The 20,924-nt window shown below is 27.9% G+C and overlaps 3 protein-coding genes and 1 long non-coding RNA gene across 4 annotated transcripts; 3 read left to right on the top strand and 1 right to left on the bottom strand.

Annotated features, from left to right (window-relative positions):
* Window positions 1–1,063: 1,063 nt before the first annotated feature.
* Ndf (Nucleosome-destabilizing factor) lies at window positions 1,064–17,391 on the bottom strand. Its single transcript, XM_074254443.1, has 10 exons — window positions 17,273–17,391; window positions 17,154–17,190; window positions 16,649–16,737; window positions 16,449–16,575; window positions 16,226–16,324; window positions 15,931–16,131; window positions 14,793–14,966; window positions 4,654–4,764; window positions 3,579–4,023; window positions 1,064–3,484 (listed from the first exon to the last, which is right to left on the bottom strand). Exons 1-10 carry the CDS (start codon window positions 17,305–17,307, stop codon window positions 3,285–3,287), a joined length of 1,518 nt encoding a protein of 505 aa, XP_074110544.1. The 5' UTR covers window positions 17,308–17,391; the 3' UTR covers window positions 1,064–3,284.
* LOC141534846 (uncharacterized) lies at window positions 4,755–7,017 on the top strand. The gene is made up of 3 exons (XR_012480501.1): window positions 4,755–4,861; window positions 4,924–5,890; window positions 5,958–7,017. It is a non-coding gene; the product is annotated as an uncharacterized LOC141534846 (long non-coding RNA).
* On the top strand, window positions 7,850–12,214 carry LOC141534843 (uncharacterized). Its single transcript, XM_074254442.1, has 3 exons — window positions 7,850–10,688; window positions 10,777–11,056; window positions 11,245–12,214. The coding sequence occupies exons 1-3, from the start codon at window positions 8,899–8,901 to the stop codon at window positions 11,935–11,937; spliced, it is 2,763 nt and encodes a 920-aa protein (XP_074110543.1). The 5' UTR covers window positions 7,850–8,898; the 3' UTR covers window positions 11,938–12,214.
* A 257-nt stretch (window positions 17,392–17,648) lies between the features above and the next one.
* On the top strand, window positions 17,649–20,242 carry Ndfip (Nedd4 family interacting protein). Its single transcript, XM_074254444.1, has 7 exons — window positions 17,649–17,777; window positions 17,861–18,108; window positions 18,419–18,550; window positions 18,632–18,790; window positions 18,854–18,971; window positions 19,127–19,312; window positions 19,398–20,242. The coding sequence occupies exons 2-7, from the start codon at window positions 18,106–18,108 to the stop codon at window positions 19,499–19,501; spliced, it is 702 nt and encodes a 233-aa protein (XP_074110545.1). The 5' UTR covers window positions 17,649–17,777; window positions 17,861–18,105; the 3' UTR covers window positions 19,502–20,242.
* Window positions 20,243–20,924: the final 682 nt, after the last annotated feature.

The raw sequence follows: 20,924 nt of genomic DNA, 5'->3' as shown, positions 1-20,924 counted from the left end.
ACTTTCTTCACTCCCCTCCAATCACCAACTTCTAAGATATATATTTATTCCCTCTTTGTCTACCCGTCAACCTTCTCATTAACTCTTCACTCTTCTCATTACCGTCTTCTTTATCTCCATCTCTATTTTGTTTATTTTTTTTTATTCTTACTGTACTACTGATCTCTTTGTAACGACAAATAATATAATTATTATTATTTATTAATATGATTATCATTACTTACTACTTATCCGTTTTTCGAGTAATCGCTCTATGTAAACATCATCACACTGAAGTTGAGAGACATCTGATTTTTTTTAACAAATAAATTATGACAAAAAAATTGACATTTAGAAATTTTAAAAAACTACAAATGCAATTTTTTTAAAAATAATTTTTTGGAGCAAATTTATTTGTCAAAAGAAATTAAAAAATTATCAAGTGACAGCTAACTTTAATTTCATGTATTTTTTTAACAAAAAAATTATAGTAAGAAAATTTCATCTTTAGAAGTTCTGAAAAATTATAAATGACATTTTTATAAACAATTTTCTATGCCTAGTTTATTTTTCAAGAAAAATAAAAAAATTGTCAAGTGTCTGCTAACTTCAGCCTCATGTAAATATCTTGTTTTTTTATTTATTAATTAAAACTCAATACTCCCACTCTTAATTCTTCGAACTCTATAAATAAAAATATATTTCACGAGTAAATGTTAAAAAATAATAATAATAATGATAAAATAAAGAGTTGAGAGTGAAAATGAATTTTATTTAACATGCTAAAATGTTATTGAAGCCACAGGTGTCATAGACCGCGGAGAATTTCAGCATCGCCCTACGCATTTTATCGACTCGCCCTCGTTTACTCTTTCTCACTTAACTAAAAATATGGGCATACTAAATTCCTAGACAAAAGCCAATTCATCTTAATTTTATTTCATTAACCACACAAATGATTCATTCAATTTTGTTTTTAAAATATTATTTCTTCTTTGAAGATGATAATTCATATTTTATTATCCTCAAATATTCACAGTAAAATTAAAAATCTTGGAATTATTTAATAATAACTAAACAGCAATTAATTATTAAAACGATTTATTTATATTTAAAAATCAGTATATTCCGTGATAAATATATAACGTTATCTTATATGTAGCACAAAACCGTGGGTCTCCATTCACACATTTATTCTACGATTTTTAAATATTTTTTTGATTTTTACTCTTCTGGTTATTTTCACTCAAAACCCTTGACATATATTTTTATAATCTTATAGCCCAGTTATAATTCATTACTCATTATTCAATGTACCATATAATATAAAAAAAAAATTACTAATTGCGTTTATGTATTTAAATATATATTATATTATATTATAGTTTTTACAACTGATAATTACGTATTATTATTTATATATAATATTTTTCAAAATGAATGAGATATACATCTTTTTTATTAGTTGAGATAAGTGAGAAAATAATGTGACGATTCAATAAAATTAATGTATGCCAATTACATGACTGTATTTGAGATCCCACACATAAATGTTAATTTATATTTTAATTCCATTGGATTATTCAAAAGCATACTCAATTTGTTAGGTAATATCTATTTTTGATAAAATTACACTTAATGTTGCATTTAATGTTCTACATACATCATCTTTATGACAGTGGTAACAAGAATTTAATAATAATTATCGCAATTTATATTCATGAGTGTTACCAGTTCAAGAAATTAGTTTTAAATAAGTAAATAATTTTACAGATTTTTTTTTTTAATTTATTTTACGAGGAAGATTTTTTTTATTTTAATTGGAAATAATAAAAAATTAAGGACTGATGGGATCCCTTTAAAAATTTTAATAGACAAAAAATACTCTAAGCCATTTTTTAATATTTATAATTATTATTAATCAATTATCAATTATTGTAGTTATTACTAGCATTACATGGTAATATTATTATAATTTTCAATATTATTTTCTTCTTTTTATTTTTGATAAGAATATTTTTTTTCTAACAATAATTTATTGTTAGATATGAATTCAACTAAAAATATTATTGTGTTAAACTCTATTTGGTTAACACTATCCAATTATAATAAAACATTCAAATTATTATTTCAAATGTACAATATACTATTTATTGTTTAAAATTAATTACATACTATCTATGAAATAAATCAATAGATATATTAATAATAATAATAATAATAATAATAATAATAAAACTTTAATTTATCACGCTTACTGCGCAAGTTTGCTATCATTCCCATGATACTTTTACCAAATGCCATATAATATAATTTTTAAACGTAAATTTCATTTTTAATTGTGTAATATTTCGATTATTAAAAAATTATTATTGTATTGTGATTTATTCATTTATTATATTAATAATTGTTTGTCCATAAATTTGTTATTAATAACTTGGACGTATCTAAAAATATGCCAAAAAGATAAACACAAATATAAAATAATATAAGTAAAAATAAAAATCACCAAGTTATCAGTAGCATCTGAGATATATATATATATAATCTCTTGCCGATAAACGTAAATTAATGCAAGTGATTTTATTCATTTTGTGGCAATCTAAGGCACATTTCAAAACGCGTCTAAAACTAAAATTTAAAATAATATTTTTTTTTTTATAATTATTATAACTATTATTATGATAATAATTCAAAACTCTCGTTACAACAGCGATAGTCATTAAAAATAATTAATTAATTTAAAACAAATGTTTAATTTAACACAACCAATTAAATTTTAAATTCAATCATTACATAAATTACTAATAACAATAATCCTTAAGTTTTGTTTGCTTAATAATGAAAAATTGATTTCATTTGTTTGAATTTTATCTTGTTAATTTACCATTTATTATTAATATTTGCTTTACATTGTTCAATCAGTAAAATTAATAACTGTTACATAAAAAAGAAAAAAAAAAAAAGAAAAAAAAAAGGTAATAAAATAATGTAAAAAACATTTTCCATTAGACACATCCGCGTTTCGCAATATTTTTGTGCCATCAATTTATTGGAGCTAAATAATTATTTATCAAATTGAATGCTAATTAAATTTAACCAATTTCCTTTTTTTATTTTATTTTTTTTTTTCCACTCTTTCTCAAATTTATTTATTAATTTTTATCATTTTATTTACTATTTATAATTGTCAAACTAATCAAACGAAAATAGTCATAAGAAAAGCAGGATCTTAAAAATCATCCCCGTTAAATAACAATGTATTGCAATAAATACGGTATTAGCAAAAAAAAACCCCAGGTGGGTTAGAATCTGGCTCTGATGTAAACTGCAGACGCGTCGTGTTCGCCATAACCGAGACGTTTGGCGTGCTTGTATACTTCATTCGCAGCAGCGGCCAGTGGTAATGGTTGCTCGAGTTGATCACTCATACCCAATGATAATCTCAAATCTTTTTGCATGTGTTGCAGAGGTAATTGAGTAGGGAATCCACCGTCAATGATAGCTAAAAGAAAAAAAAAGCATACATTAATAATTAATAAATAAATAAATAAATTATTTTATTAAATTTGGAGTAAAAAAAAAAACCATCCTAGTACCTTTGCCTTTATCCAAAATAGCTGGACACGCTAACGACGTAAGCTCAAGAACCTCCAGCACGTGTTTTTGTTGAAGTCCAGCACGGTCTGCTAACGCCATACTCTCAGCAAGACCCGCGAGAGTAATACCAGCCATCAATTGTAACACCAGGTTCATTTTAGAGGCATTACCGACTTCGCCAAAGTAAAAAGTGTTTTTTCCCATCGCCTCGAAACACGACTGGCATTCATCGAACAACGATCTGTCACCAGCAGCAAGGATCACCAATGTTCCTTGGTGTGCGTGAGTTTTACTACCCTGTACCTGTGCCTCCAAGTAACGTCCACCTTTTGCGTTTATTGCCTCAGCAATGTCCTGAGATGTCTCAGCGTCTATTCCAGTCATTTCTACGTAACCTTTGTCAGGAGTTATTTCCATCAGGACACCACAGTTTCCAAATACCATCTGAAATTTAATATTAATAATTAATTTCAATGACAGTAAAGTTAACCGACATTTAAAAATTTTTAGAATTTTTTTTAGTGAAAAAATTATTACAAAAAATTTTTTTTTTAATTTCATTTGTATAAAATTTGAGAAACTGTAAGTGCAATTAAAAAAATTTTTTTTTAGTTTTAATTTAATAAACTAAACAAAATCAATAATCAATAAATCAAAAATGTCGGCTAATTTTATTATTATTTTATTTAATTATTTATGACACTGAAATTAGCAGACATTTGAAAATTTTTAGATTTTTCCTATAATGCTGAAGTTAACCGTCAGCTGTCAATTTTAAAATTTTAATAACAAATCAAGTACAATAAAAAAATGTTTCTAAAAATTTTTACTTGTAATTTTTATTAATTTTCACATGTGAAACTTTTTAATTAATTTTTTTTTTAATAATTGCATTATTATAAAATTTTTAAATAATTTTTAATGTCTGCAAAAAATTAAATAATTTTTTGAGCTTCTAAAGATGGAATATTTTAAATCAAATTTTTCTCGTTATAATTTGTTTGTTAAAAAAATTATGAAATGTTTCTCAATTTTATAATTATATTTATTTACAATAAATCTAAAAAAACTTACGTCTTTAGCAGCTTGTGGATCAGCTACACAAGAGAATGTAATATCAGCAGCCTGTACAACGTCTGATGGAGTGAGTCCATGATCAGCTCCAGCTTTTACAAAGTCATTACACTGAAAAACAAAAAAAAAACATTACATTAATTACATATTTAATTTATAAAATTAAATTTCGGTGACAGTTCAAGTCAAAAAATTATTTTTGTTACTGGTAAGTAGTGACATCTGTCTAAAAAAGCAGTCAGTCTGTTTAATTATTACCCTTAACAACAGATGGCGGTGCCTGGAGTTGTTCAACCTGAAACGCCATTTGTAGGATAAACCGAGTCACGTAATGCCACGCGGTGGAACACCGGATGGGTACACTTTGCTTTCGCTACATCATCCAATGTCGCCATTACTAATTTCATTTTTTTATTTTACAGAATTGTTATGTCCTATAAATGCTCCACAATTTTACCAAGGATTTCCTTGATACTCTATCCGTATTTTTTGCAGTTATAATCTCCGATTACTCAATAAAAGTCCACTAAAGCAGAGTACTTAAAAGCACATTAAAAATTATCTACCAGCGCTTAGATAGATAATTTATTATACAATTAGCAAGAATATAATGAGAAGTGAAACGATCATCTGTCAAATATATTTAGAGAAGTATAAACGCTATTAAATATTTTAAACGGGAAATTATTCAGCCCTCATCTTTATCGGAGTTTTGGAGCTCTTTGTTCAACAGTAGGCAACATTAGTTGTTGCCAAGGCATATGTTTCAATAAAGTCCGCATTACCACGACAATTAAGGTCTTAAAATACGTTAACGGAGAAATACTGTCTGTTGAACATACTGTACAATGTACATTATCGTTATAAAATGTACAAGCCTGTTTATATATGTAACAGAATAATATTTTTACAAAACAGGTTTATATAACTTATATATATTGTATTAAATTACTCGTTAATATTTTTACTACTTGCACTACTAAAAAAAGTACTATAAATATTTACATGAGTATAACTGTTATCAAAAATAAATAATACAATATGTAATCACGGCAATCAACAAGTAAAGATAATGACAAATGACCTTGCTGTTTATTTCTAATAGCATTTACAATATTTTTCAATAATTTAAAGTATATACATTGAAATAACGGTTTAAAACGGTCATTTCAGTATATTGACCCACGAAAATATTTTTTTATCCCGAGTAATCATCGCGATTATTAAAACGGATGTGGTATGTACATCAAATTAAACTTGTTATTTTTATTAATTAATTAATTAATTTTTTTTTGTTATTTCAGTATTATTTATTCGAACGCGTGACTAAATTTCTCGTGACCTGGACTAATATTTTATGTAATCCATTAAATACAGTATTCAACATCTACGCCTTCAATTAGCACAATAGTATCCGAGCCATTAATTAATATCAACAGCAAGAGGCGAAATTTTTCATAAATAACGACGGAAAAGAGTCATAATGAAAATGCTAATATATTTTTTTTTATTCCTCTAGTCGACAATTTATTTTTCATCACACTCAAGCTAGTGGAATTGTTGCTCAGTAAATAGGAAATAATGAAAGCGTGACATAAACACTTTTAATACTTTTAATGTTTTAGATTTTAGTATTAAAATTTTGATTGCATACTCAAGTAATGCATGGCTTTAAGAATTAACAAGTGGAATGAAGAATATGGTCCATGAAGATAAAATAAAAAATTTAGCCGAAAAGCATCATGAAAGGTGAAGATTAAAAATGAAAATAAAAAAGCATAAACGTGTTGAAAACAGGCAACAGCAAATGGTTTTTTAGTACCAGCCAGCTCCTATCCTAACCGTGTATATGTGAATATATACATGGAGCCTTTATTTATTTCAGTGCGGTGTTGCCGACTTGAGTAATATTGATCGAACCTGGCTGGGTTAGTTCCCAGATGGCAACATAGCAGACAACCCAGCTGATTCAAGCTTCTGTCGTCCCTGTTATACTCTTTTCGTCTGGTACTTAAACTTTACACTTAATACACACTCTTTCATATCATTCCAACTCAATTTTTACAGCATGACAAATTAAACCCTCACTCATATTCATTTCTTTTCATTTTTTATAGATAAACAAATTATTTTTAGTTCTTCTTTACACGAAGCTTGTTTCAATTATTGTTATAGCTCACTTCAAAGACGCTATAATTATCCGGTGGATTCATAAGCGTAAAAGCAAAAGTGACGCTTAAACTTTCACTTTTGTCTGTTATTATTTTTAAAGGATTGAAAGATAAAAAATGTATTTTTGTGACGTCTATTGAGTCATGTAGAAATACGTTTAACATTTTGCGACAATAGATTTTCCTTTTTGTCCTTTTGTATTTAACCGTGACCTCCCAAGTATCGTTCATTTATAACTGCTCCAAGTTTAACATATATGGATATATTTAGAAAAAAAAAAAAAAAATAAATAAATATTGAGATGTTTATTTTAATCAATAAATTTCTCTTGATTGTATACTTAAAAATATAAATATCTGATCGTTAATTATTTTCCAAATGAACGATCAATATTTTTATGTTGAGAGAAAAAAAACGTTTTACGTAGAACGAAGTTATTACAATGAAAAAAAAAATATGTAAATATTTTCATTGAGTATATCAATATTTAAATATATTTCGAAATTACGTGTGATAAAGAGAATATTATATTGTAACTAACAAGTTCTTATCATTTTTAACACTGTAATCATAAGTAGTTAACAATTATTATTATTATTACTTTCAAACGCTTGGTAGTATTGATTTAATTTGTGGTAGTATCTATAAATAATTTTTTTTTGTTTTAGGCAAAAAATTTTAAGACTGAAAGAATTTTCTTTATGCTCTTGAAAAATTTTATAATGAAATACGTACTTGCTACAAGTATTTATTCATAATCTCATGACAAGTAAGATTATAAGACTGATATTAAAAATAAAAAAAGGACAGGAAGAAGAAGAGAGGAAGAGAAAAAAAGAAAGCCGAGTTGAATAAAAGTTCATAGTAAGGGGTATTAAATCTTTACAGGTCGAGTTTTTTGGTACGTTTCATTTTTTTTTTTTTTAAATCTATATACTATTTCATATTTTTATATAAAGTATATAAAGTAAAACAGTACAAACGAATTTTGTATATGTATATTTGATTTGTAATATTTTACTAGTGGTGGCTGGGTAAGTGTACACACAGCGACGGCGCAACGTTGCCAAGTTCAAGAGACAAGAAGCAGAGGCAGCAGCAGTAGCAGTGAATATCAAGCAAACCAGTAAACTCCGACTTGATCGGAAAACCCAGCGTTGCCAGATTTCAAGCTACAGAAGCTACGAGCACCCACGAGGAGTTTTGAGAGAGTGTCTGCCAGTCAATTTTAGCCTCGGGAGCGAAGTGGGTTGCAAATTGTACGGAGGACGGTTTATATTATTACGTACTAAAATCTATGGCGGATTCAGTGTCATATAAGGTCAGGAATAAAAGTGAAAAATAATATTCATTTATTGGCTGATAAATTTTAACATTAATATTGATTTTAGTACTCCAATAATAAAATTAAATAATAACGTCACGTATTGATTGATTTAATTAATAAATTAAATTGAAGAGTTTTACAGAAAATAATATAAATAAAAAACAAGAATGAATAGGCTAAATAATAATCTGTATTATTATTATTATTATTAAAAAGTTATAAACGAGAAAGGGGCTGTTAAATAATTAAGAAATATGAGAGTTGCGTGGGTGTACAATGGTATTGGCACATTCTCTATAAAAGAATTTAGATATTTAGCCAACGGTTAACAATTGTTACTTTATTATTATTATTATAATTACTATTATAAAAAATATTGATATTGTTGTTGATGTTGTTTATGAATATAGTAACAATAATTATTTATTATTTAAACGGCTTCAATAATAAAATAATAATCATCTTGTTTTTACTGATATTTGTAAAAATAAAACTGACAGATTGGAATAAAAAAGAAATAGCGATTGAGAGAGGGAAAGAAAGAAGACTGAGAACATCAGCAACAACAACAAACAGTAAAGTCTGTATTTAGTAGATAAATTAATTATTATTATTATTATTGGTGTTATTTGTTGGTTATGAAAACTTATTGGACTCTACCATAATCGGTTAGAGTAAGAAGGAAATGGGAGGTGGTAGTGGTACGTGCTCAAAAAATCAACACTGTATTAATAACATAATAAGGAATGAGACTTTTAGCTCCGAGTCTTTCACAATATTGTCTGCTGGCATGCTTGCTGCTGGTGACTGTCAAAATAGTATCATCAGATGTGGATCTATATCAAGAGCATCCTGGCAATCACCTAGCAACGACCATCGAATGTGCTACTGGCTGCCACTGCACCGGAAATTGGAATTTTCAATGCAGGGCTCGCCGTTTTCAGGATCTAAGATTGCCTGCGGATGTCATAGAAATCGAGTTCGAGGATGTAAGTACAGAGGCTGGGATAGTGACTGTTGCCGCGCTAAAATCTTCGATCCAGCTTCAAAAACTCACGTGGTCTTCAAGCGGAATAGAGCAACTGGAGCGCGGGATATTTTCCACAACAAAACGGCTGCACTATCTCGATTTAGGTGACAATCGTCTCACCTCATTGGACCCCGATATTTTTAGTTCACTTGAAGAGCTGAGGTACCTCAATATATCGGGTAATTTATTAAAAAATTTACCTGCCTTCAAAAATCTTTACTCACTAGAAACTCTATTAGTATCACGTAATCGTCTTGAAGTTCCACCATTCAAGGCATTTGCTTCCTCAAGTTATCTTCGTCATCTTGATCTCTCTGGGAATTACCTTGTTTTACTGCAAGAATTTACATTTCAGCCAAATCGTGAATTGGTTTATCTTAAACTATCAAACAATCATCTATTAAATTTACCTAGCCGAGTATTTTCAGGTCTTGGTAAATTACGATATCTTGAAATATCAAACATCAGCATCAGTCATCTACCACGTGGGTTATTTACTGAATTAAATGCTCTTGAGTATTTAAACATCTCCAAAAATCCAATAACTAATTTAACTGATTACACATTTCAAGGACTGATCAGATTGATCCAACTGGACATCAGCAGTACTTTGGTATCTCAATTACCTCTGGGTATTTGGCAGCGTTTGCCCAGCTTAAAATCCCTAATGATGGACAGCACAAGATTAAAAGTGTTAAAAGCCGAGGATTTTTTAGGCTTAAACAGTATTGTTAATTTGACAATCACCAACAGCCCGTTACGTGATATTCATTCAAAGGCATTTGATCATTTGTCACATCTTCGGAACCTTGACCTGCGTAACAACAATTTATTCTTCTTGCCAGCGAGTCTGGCACACCTGACACATCTATCAAGTTTGAATTTACAAGGTAATCCCTGGGCATGTGATTGTCGTATGTTTTGGTTTGTCGACTGGGTTCAGAGCAACATTCATCCAAAAGCATTTGCTCATGGGCTCAGATGTGGTGATAACGACCAAGTGGATATACGGGAAGCATTAAAGTACTTAAATTGCACTCCACCAGTTTTAATCCACAAGAGCCAAAATGATCAACTGCATCTCATTAATAAATCGGTACTGCTTGAGTGTGAATTTAATGGGAATCCAGCTCCATCACTGACCTGGGTCACTCCAACACTTGAGATCTTCCACTGGAATCCCGATCGTACTTTTCCCGATACATTTCATAATCATCCAATTGATCACGCTACAGACAATTTAATAAATCTCAACAACAATGGTAGAGTACGTTTGCTTGAAAATGGTTCTCTGTTTATAAAAAATTTACTGAGACAGGATGTCGGTCTTTACAAGTGTTTCGCAGTTAATCCAATAAATAATGCTACAACTTGGCTCCATCTTAAGATGGATCCGATTGTTTATCATAACATAAAAATGTTTAGTATTGCTGTTGGAGCTGCTTGCGCAATCTTATTTCTCCTGCTGACTCTTCTCATCCAGCTCATAAAATATCTTCTCTATCGGTAAGTTTTATTGTTTATTGTTCATTATTTTTTTTTTTTTTGTATTATTTATAGCAACTATAAAATAAAATATAATATCATGTCTCAGGTGTGGCTGCTGCAGATGGTGCACTTGCTGTAGACGCGGAGTTACACCACGTGCTAAACAAATCTATCAAATGCTGGATAACATTGAGCAATACAAGAGCCAACAGCTTGAACGTTTGCGTGAAAATTATACGCAGCAAGTCCATAGAATAAAAGACAATTGTGCTCAGCAAGTTGAGTGGATAAGAGACAGTTACGAGGGACAAATGAGGCACATCAGGGACATCCGAGATTATGGAACGAACCATCTTACAACACTTCGAGATCAATACTATGAACAGGTAAATAATATATCTATATATAATCTAATCTAATATAATATAAATCAGTAAAAGCGTATTGGATTATTGCCAAATATTTCATTCAATAAAATTAATGCAAGAAAAAATATTTACTCAGAAAAAAAAAAAAAAATTATAAACTGGCGATTTAAAAAAAAAAAAAAAAAAAAAATCTGTATGTTTGACAGGTGAAACGCGTACGTGACTACTCAACAGGACAATTAAATTGGGTACGAGAGAACTACGTCTTCCAACGAAACAAAATCCGTAAATTTAGTGCTCATCAAGTGTTACGACTACGCGAGGGATACAAGTATCAACAGCAGACCCTGAATAAAGTATTGGAAAATTTGCCAAATTTGTACTTTGATAATTGTCGCAGTGGATCGTGTGGAAAAAGTGACTCGGCTGGATTCGACGCACGAGGCTTGAGTTCTTCAATGCCGGATGTCGAGACATACTTCAAAGTTAAAATAAACGAGCTGGCGGCTTACAACAGTGCGAGTATGGAAGACATTAACAGCGAGTACTACACGCCTACGGAATTTTCATCAGCGAGCCCTCAGACGCAAAATTTCATCGACACTATCCATATTAATTATATTGAAGATGGTCCACCACCGCTACCACAACTGTTACCATGTTTCAGAGAAGAAAGTGCAATACTCCATCCAATAAAAGAGCATGACAGTCACGAGGTGGTTATAGTTACTACCAACGACAACAAAGACAAGAAAGAAACTCAAGTAAACAAGCCGATCAATAGGGGTACAAGTGTTGAATTGTTGGGCCGTAAACAAAATCCACAAGCACCAGAGAGTCTTGGTCTTCTTGCTCCCAGCACTAGTATGCCCGAATTACCTCACGAGACTAGGCTCTAACTGGCCTAATTGTGATAATTTTAAACAAAATTAAATGAATAACTAAAAATATAATTACTGATTGAATTATTAATTTTTTTTTTGTTAATTTTCTGTGATGCCGGTGCAAGTCATGTTTTTATTACATTTGAAATTTGTTTTTTCGTGCTCTGGAATTCATGTGCCTTTCACTAATGCTTCATCGTATCGGTCAAGGTGAGAGTTATCGGTGGCTTCTGCATTATTATTTAAATAAATAATAGCAACAAAAAAAAAAAAAAAAAAAACAACAAATAAACTTTTTTGTTTATTAATAATATACACTGGTGCTTGCACATGACACCGTACCTGACACATTATAATCATGAGTGATTAAAATAATTTAAAAAAAACAATCATGTGTTTTTAAAATATATATACGTGAGAATCTAATAGCAAACGATAAATAAATTGATACAATGCTCACTGATATTGAATTTTAATATTTGTAAAAGAAACTCGATTGTGTTTGTGTCTTAAACAACATCAACAAAAATAATAATAATAATAAAAACAACGACCGCTGATTGTTTTACGTGACCTGCGTTACCGGCTTCTATTTTTATTATAAACAATCCAATAAACTATTGATAATATTTAAGAAAATATATCATTTGCAAATGCCTAGGTGTCAATTGAAATTAAAAAATAAAATAATACTACAAATACTAACAATAACAATGACGATTAAAATAATAAATTAGTGTTGTTAGTCTTTTGTTCAAAGCGGGTTATTTTTTTGAATTGTCAATTAGACATTACTTTTCATTGTTTTTTTTTTTTTTTTTTTTGTCGATTGTCTCATCATGATCCGAGCCAATAATTGTTCTAAAAAGGACTTTTTTTTGTGTTCGCGAGTACAGAAAAATCACCTTATTTTCATCTGCTCATCTGAAACTCTGCTAGATTGTAAGTTGTTAAAGAAAATAAGTGATTTTTTTTTTTTTTAAGTTTCCATGAATAGAAATATAATAACGCTAACGATAATTATTAAAAAATTTTCTTTAACTTTTTATAATTATTTTTTTTTTCTCAGATCAGTCTATACTGTATTACTAAAGATAATATAAATCTTAATACTTATTTAAAGTTGATGAGAAAAAATAGTGTGAAGACTTTAATCCAAGTTTATATTTAGTGCCAAAACTCTAAATGATTTTCCAATTATCGTCTTCCTTGGGAAAACAAAATTGTAAAGGCAATTTAATTTTATTAATTATTTGAGTTTACTGAATGTTGTCAAAGTGTAATAAAAATAATTAATTAGATTATCAGTAAAATTCATTTAAAAATTTAATTTCAAAATTAAAAAAAATAAACGTTTATTACTAGTGATATAATTGCTTTTTATTTGATAATCTATTAAAAAGATATGTTGAATACAGCCTTGGTAGAACTGATCATGGAGAGTTTACCATATAAATGGCCAAGACGTATCATTAAATGTGAGAATTAATATTATATTAATTTAAATTAATATTAAAATGAAATTCACACTATTATTATCATCATTATTTATGATAATTATAAAAAAAAGACATAAAATGGAAAAAAATAAAAATTTGAAGAGATATTTAAATCACTAAAAGTCAAATTATATATAGCACTGAATTTTAAACCTAGTCGAATATTTTTCTTAAGAATTTTTGGTATATATATATAAATTTGAAATCATTGTTTTTATCGATTTGAAATCGAACTAGCGTTGATTGTGAAAATAAATAAAATTATAAAAGATAAATCAAATCGCAATATGAACGAGATTTGAAATAAACTTTAATTTTAGTGGATAACATTATCATCTTCCACGACTATGTTGTAGACGTATAAGTAAAGAAAAAAAGAGAATAAACTTCTGAAATGGGAAAAATTGATCAAGAGTTTTTTGAAGATTTATTATTAGCCTTTATCAATTATCCTACTTCATAGTTTAGAGTTATTAATTATTTATATAATATACTATTAAATTTAATAAATTAAGTTTATAATTTTAATATTTAATTGTACTTTAAATATGTACACATATATATACATACAAAAAATGTTATTGAACTGAATTTGATCATCAATATATATTTTAGATGCAAAAACGTTGTGTGGTGATTTTTCTTTTAATTTAATAATTGTGATTATTAGAAAAAAATGAGGATAAAAAACAAGTACCAATTCTCAAATAAATATTTTTATCAATTAATTTTTGATTTCCGATTTAATATAATCAAGTCATTAAATTTCTTAATCATCGATAAATCATTATTATTATTATCTATTCATGTAGAAATAAAAAAAATAGTATAAACGATTGAAAAGTGTAATCCAGATTTTTTTATTGACTAAACTATTATCAAGACTTAAACTATCGTTCATTATGTCATAAAAGTACGTGATGATGGTCATGTATGTTTTCAAATTACGTAAGTGCTCTTTAACTGTGAGGCGGCAAAGCTTCGCGGGTATTCTGATGATGATATACGTCATTATCAACTGTAAATATTAGTTCTGTTGCTCTAAATTTTATTTTTTGTTAAACCCATCCTAATTATTCGTATTTCAATGACTCAACCAGTCAATTGATCAACCGTTAAATAGTATTGATTATATTTATAACTCGAGATTTTCCAGTAATCTCAATATATTTATGTATCATCAAATTTTTAATGATATTCACACTCCTATTAGAATTTTCCTAAGCATAACTTTGTTAACTTGTTGTTCTGAGATGGTCAGATTTTAAAATATAAATTTTCGTTAAAAAAATCAATGTCACGTGGTGTATTATGAATATTAAAAATAGAAAATAATAACTTAAGTTATTTGAATTATATACAAGTACATACCTTTTCTTGAGTTCTATTCCAGACTATGACACTGTGTCCGCTGTTGATGAGATTCTTTACTATTCCGCTGCCCATGATACCAAGCCCGAGGAAGCCAAACTTGAGATTTGACGGCAAAATGTTCTTTTCTTTCAGCGTTTGCGACAACGTTAATACATCCATTGGAGGAGTCACCTTAAAAATGTTATTTTTTTTTAATTCACTAATTATAGATTTTCTATTAAAAAATCCCAGATACTTTAAAATCAATCAAATGGATAAAAATTTGAGATTAATAGCTTTTAAATTTTTTTCCTTCAACATTAAATTCTCATTATTAAAATTTTTAAAGTTTATTACTTTTGTAGTATTATTTTTTAGGCATTATAACCCTTTTGGAGCTTAATATTTTAAATTAAACTATTTTTAATACTTGCGAAAATTTCTCACGACACATACTAGTCTACACGCTAAGTGCAGATACAGTACTCCGAGTTATATTGCCAAAAATTTAACTATTACATCTTCTCAATCTTGCATTTTAATATAATATTTATCATATAAAATTATAAAACATTGTGGGAAATAATAAAAATACTTTATCAAGTATGTTTTTGTAAATTAAATAACTTACTTAAATAAAATAAAAAAAACTCGGAATTTAAATGAACATATGTATGAAGGAGTTGAAAAAAAAAAAAAAAAAAAGTTATTTAGCGTAGTAAGTTGTGAAACACCAGATAGAGAAACGCGCCAACTACGAGTCATGCGCACTGACATGTTATGACGATGAGAATCCCTGCTCACTGCTCGGGTATGTAAGACATTATTATCACAAGTCTCAGATATACTTTGTAAGTGTAAGTATCGGATTTTTGAGAATTCACTTCAAAGAACATGATTTCTCCAGGCAATCAAACGTACGTTTCATTTGTTAATTTATTATACGCTCAAACGATCTCTAGTACTACCAATATAATTAGTCTCATTTATTTTACAATTCACCTGTTCAATAACAACTTGTCAACAATCAAGTACACTAGTTTTATAATTGATAATCAATCTTAGATTTCAATTGGACAAGTGAATTGCCAAATAAACAAAATAAAAGCGATTTATGATTATTTTATTAATAAATAAAAAATGAGTATTAACTTACGGGTCGAGCGATATTCGCCGGCCTATTCAGAAGTGTTGATCCAGATTTTCTCGGTGGAGACGGTGAGTGGTTTATTAACCTTGGGCTTACACTACCAACACGGTTGTTAGCACTGTTGCTAGCACTTGACTCACGTCTGGCTTTTTTCGCTGGACGACTATCAGAACTATTGTCTGATCGTTTTGTTTTTGGCGCTGATTCCTGTTATCGTTCAATTTTTAACTCATTAATTCACCATTTAAACAGAAAAATAACACACTTATATTAAAAATAAACTCCGGATTGCTAAACTTACCTTTCGCGGTTTTGAAATCTTTGGAGTTTTCTTTTCAGGAACTGTGTCCTCTTTTAGCCTATCAAAAAGTGAATCTGAATCTAATCCGTCGTCAAAAATCTAACATAGAAAAATTTTATAAATTAAATTAAATAAACAGTTTGTTAACTAATTGCTGTTTGAAGTCATTTTTGTTAAACAATTCAAATGATTGGAGATTAATATTGAAATATTAATTGTTTACCTCTCCTTTCGCAATGAATTCTTCAATTGCTTCGACCGCATCTTTAAAAGCACCAGTCTTGCTAGATTTGATTAACTTATCTTTGAAATCGTGATAAGGTTGGATATTAGTTTCTTCTATCCACGCGCTAAAAAATTTAATTATTATTATAATATACTTTCTTCTAAAATAAATATTAATATATAAATATATAAACTCACTAATTGTTGGTTCCAAAGAAAAATATACAATGGACTGGACCTTTCTTAGCAGTCGGTGGTTTTTTCAACTCCTTTGGTGGATTTGAAACCTTGGTAAAATAAATCACAATAAAATATCATCTTCACATATTTTATAGTTAAAATAATAAAATTATAGAATTATTTAATATTAAACAAAAAATTTGAATAAATTTTAGGTTATAATAATGGGCTATCTGCGCGCCACTTTAAATTCGAATAACGGGTGTGGCGGGAGTGACCAACGACGCGGGAAATCCTCCCTTTTATCACACATAGAAACTAAAAAATTCAGGTTAAAAGATAACAAACAATAAACCGCTACTGTATACATTAAAAAAATAACCTGATACCAGTGATTGTTATTAAACCGAACGAGCTCCCGCCAAAATGGTGGAAACAGAGCACGAGAAAAAAAATATGATGCGTGGCGCGCACTACACTTAAAATACTGCCGCTAACGGTTTGTAGACTTGAATGTACTTACTCGGCCTGGCCACGGTGAAAATCCCTTCATTTTCGCCCTAAAATAACAATTAAATTATTATTTATCGTTGATTTGTTCGGTAATAAATTATATATAATAATTTCAAAATTAATACTCACCAAACAAGGTCTCCAAGTTTAAAAATTTCCGACATTTTTGACGACAGACTGTTATTCTCAGACGTTCACTAAACGACTGACTGGCTGACTGCTGCTACCGCGTCGTTTGTGTATCGCTCCGTCAACCAACTATACTATCCCCACCATTTTCACTACACTAGTCAATTTCAAATGAATTTTTTTTTTAATTTGTGTAAGTTTTCTAAAATCAGCTGATGCGAAAAATAATTATTTTTCAATAAACAATTTAAATATAATTTGAGTTAATTTGTTTGATAAACAAATAAAAAAATAACGAATTAAAATAATTTTTTCAAACTAACTTCCGGTGGCGCTAGTGAATCCCGTGGCAGTAGATCAATTACTGAATTCCCTTGTTGTTATTTTACTGTTCTAGTATTTATTTCCATATAAACAATGTGCTTAAATATTTATTTATAATTAAATTGTTGTTGAAGTTTACTTTAATAGAAATAAATTAAATAATTTAAAAAAATAATGCAAGGTAAGTTTTAATTGTAGTTATTACCGTAAGAAATAATAAACAAAAATTACCAAATAAGGTTAATTGTTTTTACCGAATTCCAGGTCGATAAAGAAGAAAAAATAATAATTTATATTATTCCGTGGATATATTGAATTGGATAATGAGACGAGACAATCCAGAGACCAGCTGTCAACCATCGATTGTATGTACAGGCCAAGACTTTCTACTGTATTGAAATTCACATACATTAAAAATTTACCAGTTTTATTTTATTGCGTGACATTAACAAAACTTTCGTGTAATAGCTTATTGACATAAATAATATCATACTTTTGTGATTAATAACATGGTACGTATTGAAATTTAATCAATTAATAACATATATACTGTAATATTTTTAATCTTACTTAATGAATTAAATTGTTATTAAAATTTTTATAGTATTTACTAGAATGTTATCTTACTACTGGTTTTTTTTTTTTTTTTTTTTTTTCTATATTTGATTATTGTTATAACTACAATGATATTTGTTATTATTATGACAGATTATATTGAAATAGAGATTTGTGATAATGAATTAATGATATTTTAAATAAATTACATATATAAATGAGTTAAGTAATGAGTCATATTGATAAAAAATATTTAACTGTTCTCAGTTATCTACAAATAGTGACGGTGTCCAAGGCAGTACTTCAACGTCCAGTGAAATTCCTGTACAAGGACTAATACCAAATGGGGCAGGACATGGTTACGTTTCATTGCATAGACCATCAGAATTGTTAGCTACGGTATTGATTTAATTAAATAAATTTTTTTTAGGTTTTTTTTTTCTTTTAATTTGTATTTAAAATTATCTGGTAATTTGCTAGTTACGCAATCAAGCTGATGAACTGTCACCTCCTAAGCCAGATTTCTCAGCACCACCGCCTTACGAACTTGCTACTAAATTACCAAGCTATGAAGAAGTTCAAAGGGAGAAAACACTGCAAGGAGAAAATTCAGTACCACCTCCACCACACATAAACATTGTAAGTTTATTTATTTTTTAAATATTTTAATGATAATAAAATTAATTATTTATTTATTTGTAGGATACTATACCAACACCGCAACCATTTACTATTTTGGCAATAGATCCAAATACTGCTGAAACTGATGCAGAAAGTGGATTACTTGGAACAGATTTTACATTTTTCACGGCTTTTTTATGTAAGTTTTTTTAAAAAAGCCGGTCTTTTGTTGATTATTTAATCCATATTATTGAGAGAATAAGAAAAATTTATTGATTTAGTTCACAAGTCACGGCAGTCACATAGTGACTGCAAGGTTCCTAGTTCTAATTATTATTTTATAAATATTTACAGTGGCTCTATTCTTCAATTGGATTGGATTTCTCTTATCAATGTGCTTCTGTCACACAATCGCTGCTCGATATGGTGCTCTTGCTGGATTCGGATTGTCTCTAACTAAATGGACAATAATAGTCAAACACTCAACAGATCTGGCATCCCGTGCAAACTCGTGGTTATGGTGGCTTATAATGGCTCTTGGTAAATAATTTTTCAATTTAAAATATTTATTACTATTCAATAAATACTATTTATTTAAATAAATTTTTTTTATTGTTTATTTTAGGTATTCTTATTTGCATTCGTGCTATTACTCAATATTTGAACATCAAACGTGGATGGAAATTATTATCCGGCAGTGCCCAAGAACGTCTCCTCTTTTTCTATTAAGTCAATCAAAATTACCACTTTATTATTATTAATTATTACTAATCTCAATATTGAAATTTAGGAAGAGCGTTACGGCATTTATTTGATTTTTGGGTTATATTATTGCACTATAATATATAAATATATACAAATTATCTATAAACAATATTAATTTGCATATATTACTAAACATTTTATATACGATTGATATCAGCGTAATTGTATAAATATAGTATGAAAAAGACAATGAGTTAATGAAATTGATAAAATTGTTATCAACAAAACAAAAGCTTTTGCAAATTATGTGAAGTAAATTCAAAAATTAAATGCTCACAGAAATTATGCATTATATAATCAATTTGATATTAATGTTTGATAAATTGGTATCAAAATAATGCAACAATTGTTTATCGCTTATAAATAAACGAATGAGTGTTAATATCAATGTTTGATGGTGAAATTTTTGCGTGTTTATCATGCACAAACTGGCCATAAAAATTTTTTAAATTGATAAAATCACAATAAATGTCCATGGAGTAGTCAAAAAGAGAAAAAAAATTTTGATTATCACTTTATAAATGTAAAATTAATTTTATTGTAAAACATTGTAAAACATTAGTGTAAGATCACAAATTATGTAAAATTTGATTTTTTTTTGCATACTCAAAATATTATTCAATATATCTCAATATATTTATTATTATTATCATTATATTATATAAAAAAATATTATAATTTGCTTATTATATTATTTAAAAATTTTGTATGAAAAATTTTATTTTTTTTAATGAATTAAAAATCCTACAAAAATTAAACAGCTGTCAAATTTACAATTAGTAAAATAAAAAGACAACTGTAAAAAATTATTTTTATTTTTTAGTGTTATTCTTGCATTTAGCAGTGTTAAAATATATAAAATAATTTAAAATTATCTGAAAATTTAAATAATAAATTTTTATTTAATATTATATAATTAATAAAAATTATTCTTGTAGAAATTAAGATAATTGTATATTAAAATAAATAAAAATAAAATTAAAGGATTAGAAATTTTTTTTTATCTTAGACGCCAAGTTTATCATTTAATTATTAATTATAACACTGAAGCTGGCAAATATTAAATTTTTTTTTGGAATTTTATAGCAATTAAGTTATTCAAAAACAAATTTAATTAAGAAATTTTACATAAAAATTACAAGTGAAAATTTTTAGAAGAATTTTTTTGATGAAAATAAACTTAGCAGATAATTGATAATTTTAAAAATTGTTGTAACAGATAAATTATGGCAAAAAAAAGTTTATAAAAAAAATTGACATTTAGAAATTTTTAAAAACTAAAAATGCAATTTTTTAAAAATAATTTTTTGGAGCAAATTTATTTGTTAAAAAAAATTAAAAAATCATCAAGTGACAGCTAACTTTAATGTCATATTTTTTGGTTGTA

This window comes from Cotesia typhae, unplaced genomic scaffold (genome assembly GCF_013202065.1).
Source record: "Cotesia typhae breed Kobodo isofemale line unplaced genomic scaffold, CoteBio_Ctyphae scaffold_13, whole genome shotgun sequence".
Taxonomy (NCBI): domain Eukaryota; kingdom Metazoa; phylum Arthropoda; class Insecta; order Hymenoptera; family Braconidae; genus Cotesia; species Cotesia typhae.
Note: the sequence above shows the minus strand (reverse complement) of the source record. Positions and strands in the feature narration are given on the sequence as shown.

Excerpts from the sequence above, each read along its gene's own strand:
- LOC141534843 (XM_074254442.1), top strand. The coding sequence starts at position 8,899 with ATGAGACTTTTAGCTCCGAGTCTTTCACAATATTGTCTGCTGGCATGC. Across the intron at positions 10,689-10,776 it reads ATAAAATATCTTCTCTATCG|GTGTGGCTGCTGCAGATGGT; the intron begins GTAAGTTTTATT and ends ATCATGTCTCAG. Across the intron at positions 11,057-11,244 it reads GAGATCAATACTATGAACAG|GTGAAACGCGTACGTGACTA; the intron begins GTAAATAATATA and ends TATGTTTGACAG.
- Ndfip (XM_074254444.1), top strand. Across the intron at positions 18,551-18,631 it reads CATCAGAATTGTTAGCTACG|TTACGCAATCAAGCTGATGA; the intron begins GTATTGATTTAA and ends GTAATTTGCTAG. Across the intron at positions 18,791-18,853 it reads CTCCACCACACATAAACATT|GATACTATACCAACACCGCA; the intron begins GTAAGTTTATTT and ends ATTTATTTGTAG.
- Ndf (XM_074254443.1), bottom strand. The coding sequence starts at position 17,307 with ATGTCGGAAATTTTTAAACTTGGAGACCTTGTTTG. Across the intron at positions 16,576-16,648 it reads TTCTTTGGAACCAACAATTA|CGCGTGGATAGAAGAAACTA; the intron begins GTGAGTTTATAT and ends TAAATTTTTTAG. Across the intron at positions 3,485-3,578 it reads TATTTTGGATAAAGGCAAAG|CTATCATTGACGGTGGATTC; the intron begins GTACTAGGATGG and ends TTTTTCTTTTAG.